Genomic DNA, 9,708 nt, shown 5'->3' with positions numbered 1-9,708 from the left:
GGCTTTTCAGGGAGTTTTTAGGACTTCCTGATAATAATGAATCACAGTCGTCCAGCCTGGAAGTAATAAATGCATGAACTAGTTTTTCAGCGTCACTCTGAGACAGGATATTTCTAACTTTAGAGATGTTGCACAAATGGAAGAAAGCAGTCTTACATATTTGTTTAATATGTGCGTTGAAGGACATGTCCTGGTCAAACATGACTCCAAGGTTCCTCACAGTGTTACTGGAGGCCACGGTAATGCCATCCAGAGTAAGAATCTGCTTAGATACCATATTTCTAAGCTTTTCAGGGCCGAGTACAATAATCTCAGTTTGATCTGAATTAAGCAGAAAATGAGCGGCCGTCCAGGTCTTTGTCTTTAAGACATTCCCGCAGTTTAATTTCCATTGTCAATATTATTCAATGAAATTAAGGGCAGTGTCAAAAACACACTGAGACTGAGCTGTGATGTCATCAAGTACTGCCTTTCCAATCAAAGGATGAATTCACTTGCACTCAGGTGAACTATAAAGTGTACTTGAGTATTGATGTCATGATGCAGCAGCAAAGAAGAAAAAAAGAAAAAAAAAAAAAAGAAAAGACTCCACCCAAGGCTCCTCCTTTTCCTCCTAGTCTTTCAAAGTAAAACCAGCTTAATTTTGAAAAGAGAAGCCCAGCCTGCATGCGGTGTGTCAGGGGAGGACAGCATATTTCAGCTGCTCAGATCAATAACACACTGTGTTGAATTAAGAACTTTATTGACAAACATAAAAATATGATACAAACACGGAAGACAGACGAACATGAGGCGGAGCTTCAATTTTGGAAGGTCGAGCGTAGATGAGTTCTGAAAGCTGAAAGAAAAAACAAAAAAAAAAAAAAAACCAACAACCATCAGTCCTGCTTCACGCAGCTGTTAACGTGTTTGCGCACAGCGGGGTGTTTACGTGGTCTCACCTTCCTGGTTGTCCCACAGTTCGGCCGCCACACCATTAAGAGGACTGTCGTTGTTCGGCTCTGAGGAGGAAGCAGAGTGACAGTGAGGTCAGAGGGCAGAGCTTGGACAGTGCTGGGGTGATGACGCATTTACCTCCCAGCAGGCTCTGGATGGACAGCAGGATGGAGCGAACGTCATAGAGCGCTGACCATTTGTCCTTCAGGATGTCGAGGCAGATGAAGCCGTGCTCGTCTACGTTGGGGTGGAAACATGGTGTGACAAACTTTACGCGTGGGGCCTGGTACGGGTAACCGGCAGGAAACTCCAGAGAGAGGCGGTACCTGAGGCCCTCGTACACCTGAACAGGTAAGACAGAGCAGAATTTAACTTTCTGCTGAGAGCAGAGTAACCCAAATGATCCGTGTGTACATACCGTCCCCTGAGCGCCATCGATGGTTCCAACCCACTTAAACAGATTATCTGACTCTGGGAACGCAGAGATCCCCTTATCACCTGACATCTGCACCAGAGAGAGAGACTGTCACATGACTTCAGGACACATGGAGGGTGTCACATGACCTCAGGTGTTACAGGTTAGAACAGAACACTGATGAAGACTGGACTCACCATGAGCGTCATCAGCTCCTGCTGCAGCCTGCAGACACAAACAGGAAGCTCAGAATCTGCTGCACATGCTCAGTTCAGTGTTTCACTTTTGGCTCAGATTAAGGAGGAGCCTGCCTCCTTTGTTGTTCTGGTGTTTCCTCCTGAACTCAACTCAGCCCTTCATGAAACTGCAGCTCAGACAGGTGCTGTGCAGAGAGGATCAGGTAAACTTGCCCATCTGTATGACTCAGACTGAGGCAACTGTGATACTAAGTTTGCCTGTCACTCCACACCTGTAGGAGCTGCCCCCACCCATCACCTGCTGAACAGCGTCACTTTTAGCCCTTTCACACAAGTACCTACTCAGCACGACTCTAGTAGTTTTCCGTTTCTGGGGTTGTTGGTTTCCCCAGTTGCCGGGTTTTAAATATGGCGGCTTTGATTTTCGTGAAGGACACGCCTTCAGGCCCCATCGATCGACGCTACTGACTAGCCAATGGGTGGCACCCAGTCAGTTGATGTCACATTTTAGGATAGCACGTACTATTAAAAAACAAACAAACAAAACCCCTAAAAACCGAGCCGGTACTAGTGGGACAGGGCCACTGGTGTAATCGAATGGCGGCACAGCACACGGAAACCAAGCGCATCATTGTTTACCAACAGCTGTACTAATAAAGTTTAATCAACCGTGAACAGGAAGTGTACCTGCTAACACCTGTCCGACAGGTAGAGTCAGAAATTGGCACTGAGAGCTGACACAAACACCCAATATGAAAACACAATAGGAAAAGTCTCTCTCTCACACAAACACACACCGTTTGGACACAGAGCCTCTGGCCGCGCTGCCGCCGCTGTCGCTGCCTTTCAGAGCGGCGGTGCTGGAAGCTGCAGCCGCTGCGGGGTCCATGTTCTGGGAGGCCATGAGCGTTACCGTCCTGTTCTGCTGAATCAGACAAAGTGAGGTTAGAAGGCCCGGGTTCCTCTGCGGCTCACCTCCCGTGTTTCTCCCTCTAAGCTAACAGCAGCTAAACGCTGGCACCGGATCCAGCTCCGAGGACTCGTCTCCAGCTGTATCCGCCTCTCAGGCCACCGTTCGGGTGTTTTACTCAGACCTTACCCCGTTAACAGACGAGGCTCACCTTCACTGTGACGACGTCGTGCTAAAGGTGCTAGCTGTTAGCTCCACCGGTCGGCTAAGCGTTGGCTCTGCGGCTAGCCTGTTTATTACCCAGAGGAGACTATAAACAAACAAAAACTCTTCCCGGTACGGACTCACCGGTTGTCGGTCGGGGTTTGTCGGCCAGAGTACAGCTACTGTCTGTTGGATTCAAACGGAACACGCTCCCGCCCCCGATTTAAACCGACTGTTTCTTACACAGTCGGCCAATCAGCGCCCGACCTTTAAAAACAAGCCAGCTTTGGCTGGCCAATGGCAGGCCTGCCAAGTAAAGGGAGGTGCGTTGTGATTAGGCAGCGTGAACGACGAAATGATCCAAACGTCTTTTAATGCTGACGTCATAACAGAGCCCAACAAGTCAGAAATCGGTTTTAGTAAACAAACAAAATTACATAAATATACATTTGTGTATTCACTTACCTGTCATAATAAATATGCCTGTAAATAAATGTTTTACCTTCTGTTTATGATTACAGCTCTGTTTCAGGATAACTTAAATTAAATATCAGACTGCTGTCTCTTCAAGCCTAGCTTAGTGAAAGGTGACCACCAGATGATGTCACGCGGAGGCTCTGACAGCACAGATCCACAGTGAGAATGATGTAATAGCTCAGTTAAACTTTGGTGGGAACCACTCGGAGAGTTTCCATCAGAAAATGAAATGCTGTTAGCTCGCAGGTGATACAGCTGTCTTCATTAAAGATGAGTTCAAAACAAAGATGATAAACTGCATTAATGCTTTCTCTGGAGTATCAGGTCTGACTTTAAACATGAAAATGTGTCCTGTTCCTGTCGGAGAGGCTTGTGTCCTTACAGAAGGTTTTCCTGTCAAAGAACAGATGACTTATTTGGGAACTAACATCTGTCGAGATCAGTCTGAGAGGGTCATTTCTAATTTCCAGCATTTAAATCCAAAAATGAAAAACAGATTTGATCTGTGGCTCATGAGCGATCGATCACTGATCCTTTTATCTTAAACAGGGATATTCACACTCAGTGTATCCTGCAAAAGTAAAAATGTTCCTAAATCATTCGTAGAACAGTTGATGCTGCACTTTATTACTTTGTGTGGGAAAACAGAAATAAATCAATATTATATAAGGATCCAAAATAATATTAATGATGTGTCCCAGCTAGTGAAGGTAAAAAGGTCATTTTCTTCCATATCCTGTGTTTGTGAGGACCTGTGATGTTCCCGTATCTGTAAGAGAACACAGTACAGTGTTTCATGATGACACAAATGGACCAAATATACAGACAGCACTGAATAAAGATGTTCTCAGAGATGCCATTAATATACTGGATAAAACATATATGATTCATTGTCCTGTAACCCCTCACTGTCAGTTTTACTGGAACAGTAACTTTATGAATATTAATGAGCCATTGATATGGACTTACAATAAGAAGTATTTAATCACCAACAAGGTCGAATAACAAACCAATTTATTAAAACTATAGAAATGATCTGGATGAATCTTGTACTGTAAAACTGTCAAACAGTCAGTGAAACAATTCCACATCTTTTTGAATGATGTATTTCATTTTTTAACACATACACTACATTTAATGTTTTCTTTTTATTTTCATTGTCTGTGGAGGTTCTCAGTCATCCAGGTCATTGTAGTCTAAGGAGCTTGGAAAGAAAAGCGTCTGGACTTCTTTATGTTGCTTGAAGGCTCATCCGAGAAGCTTCTTTAGATCTTGGGTCAAATGGTGGAGAGTCCCAGATCTCAGGCTCGTCATTGATCAGTTTACAGAGTAGCCGCTCAGAAAGCAGAGCAGATGTCCTAGCAGAGGTTCAGCAACACTTCACAGAATACACATGACGGGACTTACAGGCGTGTTTTTATGGATTCCAGCTCACTGTGGAGTCAGAGCAAATGAAATGGTAGATAGAGCTGCAAAGGAAGCCACAAAACACGGGATAGTCGACCTGGGTATTAGCTAGACAGAGATAAAGAGTATGGTAAGGCAAGAAATGAAGAAAAGATGGCAAAACAGTGGGAGGAGGAAAAGAGGGGACGTGATTGGATGAAATCCAAAGGAGGGAAGGAGAAATGAGGAGCTCAGAAAGGAGTAGGAGAGAGGAGGTGGCCATATCGAGAATAAGATTAGAACATACTGGTTTGAACACTACACTATTCATGATAGGGAAACATAATACAGGGAAATGTGACGACAGTGGAGAAGAGGAAACGATAGAACATGTTATATTCGGGTGTCAGAAATATCAGGTGGAGAGAAGACAACTGACCCAAAACGTCAGCGAATAGGGGTTTGGGTTTTTTTGAGCGACGCTCCAGTCCCCACTCCACACCAGTTGGAGGCGGTAATGCACCATTCAGTTGTTTGCCAACCGACAATAAAATTTAGAGGAAGCAGCAGCAGCAGCAGCGAACAGGTAAGATGAACGCGCCTCCCGCTTTCGAGTCGTTCCTGCTGTTCGAAGGGGAGAAAAAGATCAGCATCAGCAAGGACACCAAAGTCCCGAACGCCTGCCTGTTCACCCTGAACAAGGAGGACCACACGCTGGGCAACATCATCCGAGCGTAAGGCCCTGAGACACGGCCGCAAAGGCATCACACCGCTACATCCAGGCTAACAACAGGCTAACTAACAACAGCCCGCTAAAGTCATCCGAGCGTAAGGGTCCCAGACCCGGCTTCACAGCTGGCTAAGTTGAGGCTAACAGCCAGACAAACGCTAAGCAGCGGCTCAGAGACAGATGCTAGCACGCAGCCTGCAGGTGGTTCCGTCTTACAGGTAGCTAGGAGGTTTTTTCAGAAAACCAGAACATAGTCTTGTAATATTTGATCTCTGCTTGCTTTTTGTTTTTTAATAAACCATGACATGCTGCTGATGGGAAACAGGTCTTAGTGTAAGCCACCATAGGCGGCTGTCCCAGTGCCTGATCATAAAGTCAGCAAAGTTAATGAACTGATCCTCAAATATTCTTCCTGTGAGCTGCACACACATCATTCACACTAATCTGCTCATCCTTACAGTCTGTCCACCAATCAAATGACTGTGTGTGTGTGTGTGTGTGTGTGTGTGTGTGTGTGTGTGTGGTCAGTCAGCTGCTGAAGGACCCTCAGGTTCTGTTTGCTGGTTATAAAGTTCCTCATCCTCTGGAGCACAAGATCGTCATCAGAGTGCAGACCACACCTGACTACAGCCCACAGGTAACACGCACACACCTGTGGGATATTCCAGGAAGTATGTTCATCAGACTCTGAGTTTCCTGTTCCAGAAGGGTGATTGGTTAGTTCATTCAGCTCTGAGCGTGTTCCCACTGGGTTATGTGCATACTATTACAGACGTCTCAGCTTCTACAGGATCAGGATGTATCAGGATAGTTTTGAAAGAATGACACATTTTAAATCAGGAATGCAGATCAGAGCAGAGCTGTGAGCGGATCCAGATGGGATCAGCTGGGACATGACCAAGCAGACCTGGATCTGGGATTTATCCGATCTGAATCCCTGATCAAAAATCTGTTTGGATCCGTCCTGCTGTGCAAATGGACTTGGTTTGCTGATCCGTCACGGAGCCCATGTTCTGGCTGATCTGGTTCTGGGTCGACCTGCCGAGGCTGACTCAGGTGATTTTCAGTGGAAAATCTGCCGAGGCTCATTTTGACTTTAAATGACCGAACCTCAATCTGATTACATTTCAATGTGAAATGTAATCAGATTACAATCAGACTGTCTGCAGTGACTTTAAACACATTTAGTTCAGCTTTAGTTTTAAAGCCATCTCAGCCTGAACTTCACTCGAATAAGATCCATTTATCCATCAGAGTGATTGATTATAATAAGTGTTACCATGGTAACTGCCTTTCTGGAACAGCAAACCCGAGTTTCCCTCATAAACTAAACTTGCTTCTTGGAACACACTTCTGATTACAGCTCTTAGTTACAGGAAGTGAAATTAAATGACAGGAAATGATGTCGTTCCTGACAGGAAGCGTTCACGAACGCTATCACTGACCTGATCAGCGAGCTGTCACTGCTGGAGGAACGCTTCAGAGTCGCCATCAAAGACAAACAGGAAGGCATAGAGTGACCCCGCCCCATCAAGATGTCACTTCCAGTTACCTGTCCTCTGTTTGTCTTCTGTTTCTTTTAAATAAAGCCTGTGATGCCATATCCTGATGAGTGTGTGTGACATACCTGTAGCTCAGGCGGTGGCTGCTTGCAGCTGATTGAAGTTTAAAGTGCTGGTCAACATTTTCGTGTGTTTGCTTTAACAGATCATTAGACAGAACTGTTTGCAAACAATAACAGAAAGAAGAAATACTCTGATCATTGTCACCCTTCCAAAAACAGCTTTTCCTTCATCTACAGCACAAACCTGCTGTGCAGTGACCTGATTAGCTCAAAGCTCCAGTTCAGTTTTTCTCATATATAAGTATATTTACTTAGGAAAATGAAGACAGGTTAATTGTATTTCGGTAAGTGCAAGTACTGTGTTGTTTTCTTCAATGAAAATATTTGCAAAAAAAAAGCTCCGGTTCATACTGAGTTTACCAGTTTATAATTTATATTTGCGTTCGAGTTATGAAAATGATTAATTAAATATGTTTTCATAGAAGAAGTCCAACTCTTCCCACTCGGGTTTTATTTATTTACTTTTTAGGTCAATTGTGTTTATACTTTATGTCAAAATGAAAAAAATAACTATAAAGTGAAACATGAGGTTGTGCTGAAAAGAATGATAGCAAGGCAAGGAAAAACAGTCAAGGTGAAATCAAAGCAGTCAAAGACGGGCAGTTATTCATGCGACGCAGAGGGTGAAGAATATAATCCACCCACTGTTATCATCTTCAATGCCCTGTACCAACACAGAGCAGCTACCTGAACGCTGCTCCAACAAAGGTCGATCATCTTGTTAATAACTTTACCTCCTCACTACGTACGACTCTGGATACTGTCGCTCCTGTGAAAACTAAGGTCTCTAATCAGAAGTACCTGACTCCGTGGTTTCATTCTCAAACACGTAGCCTAAAGCAGATGACTCGTAAGCTGGAGAGGAAATGGCGTGTCACAAATTTAGAAGATTCAGTTTTGTTTATGTAGCACCAAATCACAACAGTCGCCTCAAGGCGATATTGTAGAGACCCTGCAGAGAAAAACCCTACAATCATATGACCCCCTACGAGCAGCAGTTTGGCGACAGTGGGAAGGAAAAACTCCCTTTTAACAGGAAGAAACCTCCAGCAGAACCAGGCTCAGGGAGGGGCGGGGCCATCTGCTGCGAGAGAAGGAAGACAGGATAGAGACATGCTGTGGAAGAGAGACAGAGATTAATAATTACTATTTAATGCAAAGTGTCTGTTAGCATTTTAGCTCCTGAAATGTTCTCAGGTGTTCTCAGGTTAGTTCGAGGAGGGTTTTTGGCTCACTGGTGCAGTTATTGTGCAGTCGTTGTGTGGAAACTTTCAGACCTGAATGAGAGTCCGGATTTGTTCTTGAGGTTCCTTAGTAAGTCCAACTGATTGAGAGGAGGGATCAACCTGCAGACACAAATTTCACGAATAACAAGTGTGATTCAGCAGAGTGTGATTCAGGTCTATTAACACATAGTGAGTGAAGAAGAAACACCCAGTGCACCATGGGAATCCCCCAGCAGTCTACACCTATTGCAGCATAATTAAGGGAGGATTCAGGGTCACCTGATCCAGACATAACTACTTTAGCAAAAAATAAACCGTTTCTCTGCGGATGATCAGTTTTCCACTTCCTGTTCCTTCTGGTCAGTTCAGATCTGCTACAGTACACTCGTATGTCTGTGTGACTAAACCGAGTCTTTACAGAACAGTGTGTCTGGGTCACTTCTTTCTCCAGTCTCTATATATTTTTTGTGTTTTTAATTGTTGCTAGCATTTTTCCCAGTTGTGCATCCCAGAGTTCTAGTTTAGTGTTAGTTTTTCCATTTTAAGATGTTCTTGATGATCTCAAAGTATTGATCATTTGTTTGTGGCTCCACCTTTTCCAAGAGATTTTTAAAAAAGTATGGCATAATTTCTAGTGAAATTATTCTAAATCTTCTTTACAAACCCACACAGGACGCACATTATTGCCTGATGAAAAAAATCATAGGGACAACATTTTACTCCAAAATCCAAAACAGGAACAATTTCAACAAAGTCTGGCTGTAATAAAACTGACCCTGTTGCTCCACAATTTGACAAAAGTTCTGTTTTTAAGCCGCATTGAAAATGTCATAGAGCCCATCACATTTCATTCACTATATTTTTCCACTGTGATATTGTGGGAGGCCCAGGAGGGAGCCAGCCTTTTTGGCTGCTTCTCTCAGAAATGTAAAAAGATATTTATTTGCTAGGCCCTGCAAATTATCAGAAGTTCATAATAATATGGTGGAAAATTGGAAAGATATGTTATTTACTTAAAATATAGTGATTAAAGATTTGTGGAACTCAAGCCAAAAGGGTTTAATCTTCAGGCAGTCCCCAAATCTTTGCCAATGCTCCACATAACCTCTGACAGCTGAGCGTACCTGTGTCCAGGTGGACCATTTGCTGTGGTGTTATGAAAAACTGCATCAGACATTTCCAGCTAAAGTCCTCCCATATATTGGAATTTGTACATTTCCACGAGGGCTTACATCCAACCAGTCTTCATATTGGAATGTTTCCCTCATTTCTTTAACATAGCGCGTAGAGTGAGGCTTCCTGGTCAACAACTCTTTGTGAAATGTACCCATAACTAAGTTGTCCCCATTAGCCTTCAGATAACGATCAGTATTCGATCATCTAGATCAGTTTTGGTGACAATGTTCTGCTGCAAGTAGTTCCTTAATTGCAGCTATCTAAACTAGTCTGAAGTTTTAAGCTGATAATGATGATAAAGTCCCCTTAAAGGATCAGTCTTGACAAGATGACAACGTCTTTTACTCTTTTGTTTTGTGTGAGTGAAGAAAAGGTCTTCACACTGTGTTTAAATGTGCCATCTAGGAGGTCAGGCCTAAACCCAGGG

The 9,708-nt window shown here is 43.7% G+C and overlaps 2 protein-coding genes across 4 annotated transcripts; one reads left to right on the top strand and one right to left on the bottom strand.

Annotated features, from left to right (window-relative positions):
- Nucleotides 1–725: 725 nt before the first annotated feature.
- LOC101485197 (ubiquitin-conjugating enzyme E2C) lies at nucleotides 726–2,966 on the bottom strand. Of its 3 annotated transcripts, none has more exons than XM_004558949.4 (7): nucleotides 2,807–2,966; nucleotides 2,346–2,470; nucleotides 1,549–1,576; nucleotides 1,355–1,441; nucleotides 1,075–1,279; nucleotides 942–1,001; nucleotides 726–838 (listed from the first exon to the last, which is right to left on the bottom strand). In XM_004558949.4, the coding sequence occupies exons 2-7, from the start codon at nucleotides 2,450–2,452 to the stop codon at nucleotides 801–803; spliced, it is 525 nt and encodes a 174-aa protein (XP_004559006.1). In that variant the 5' UTR covers nucleotides 2,453–2,470; nucleotides 2,807–2,966; the 3' UTR covers nucleotides 726–800. The 3 variants fall into 3 exon arrangements, with proteins under 3 accessions (XP_004559006.1, XP_012776697.1, XP_012776696.1); XM_012921243.3 differs by having other exon boundaries at nucleotides 2,346–2,473; nucleotides 2,807–2,920; XM_012921242.3 differs by having other exon boundaries at nucleotides 2,670–2,811.
- A 2,052-nt stretch (nucleotides 2,967–5,018) lies between these two features.
- On the top strand, nucleotides 5,019–6,858 carry polr2j (RNA polymerase II subunit J). The gene is made up of 3 exons (XM_004558950.5): nucleotides 5,019–5,259; nucleotides 5,784–5,892; nucleotides 6,674–6,858. Exons 1-3 carry the CDS (start codon nucleotides 5,117–5,119, stop codon nucleotides 6,773–6,775), a joined length of 354 nt encoding a protein of 117 aa, XP_004559007.3. The 5' UTR covers nucleotides 5,019–5,116; the 3' UTR covers nucleotides 6,776–6,858.
- Nucleotides 6,859–9,708: the final 2,850 nt, after the last annotated feature.

This window comes from Maylandia zebra, linkage group LG5 (genome assembly GCF_041146795.1).
Source record: "Maylandia zebra isolate NMK-2024a linkage group LG5, Mzebra_GT3a, whole genome shotgun sequence".
Taxonomy (NCBI): domain Eukaryota; kingdom Metazoa; phylum Chordata; class Actinopteri; order Cichliformes; family Cichlidae; genus Maylandia; species Maylandia zebra.
Note: the sequence above shows the minus strand (reverse complement) of the source record. Positions and strands in the feature narration are given on the sequence as shown.

Excerpts from the sequence above, each read along its gene's own strand:
- LOC101485197 (XM_004558949.4), bottom strand. The coding sequence starts at position 2,452 with ATGGCCTCCCAGAACATGGACCCCGCAGCGGCTGCAGCTTCCAGCACC. Across the intron at positions 1,442-1,548 it reads AGGAGCTGATGACGCTCATG|ATGTCAGGTGATAAGGGGAT; the intron begins GTGAGTCCAGTC and ends TCTCTGGTGCAG. Across the intron at positions 1,002-1,074 it reads CATCCAGAGCCTGCTGGGAG|AGCCGAACAACGACAGTCCT; the intron begins GTAAATGCGTCA and ends CTTCCTCCTCAG.
- polr2j (XM_004558950.5), top strand. The coding sequence starts at position 5,117 with ATGAACGCGCCTCCCGCTTTCGAGTCGTTCCTGCTGTTCGAAGGGGAG. Across the intron at positions 5,260-5,783 it reads CTGGGCAACATCATCCGAGC|TCAGCTGCTGAAGGACCCTC; the intron begins GTAAGGCCCTGA and ends GTGTGTGGTCAG. Across the intron at positions 5,893-6,673 it reads CACCTGACTACAGCCCACAG|GAAGCGTTCACGAACGCTAT; the intron begins GTAACACGCACA and ends CGTTCCTGACAG.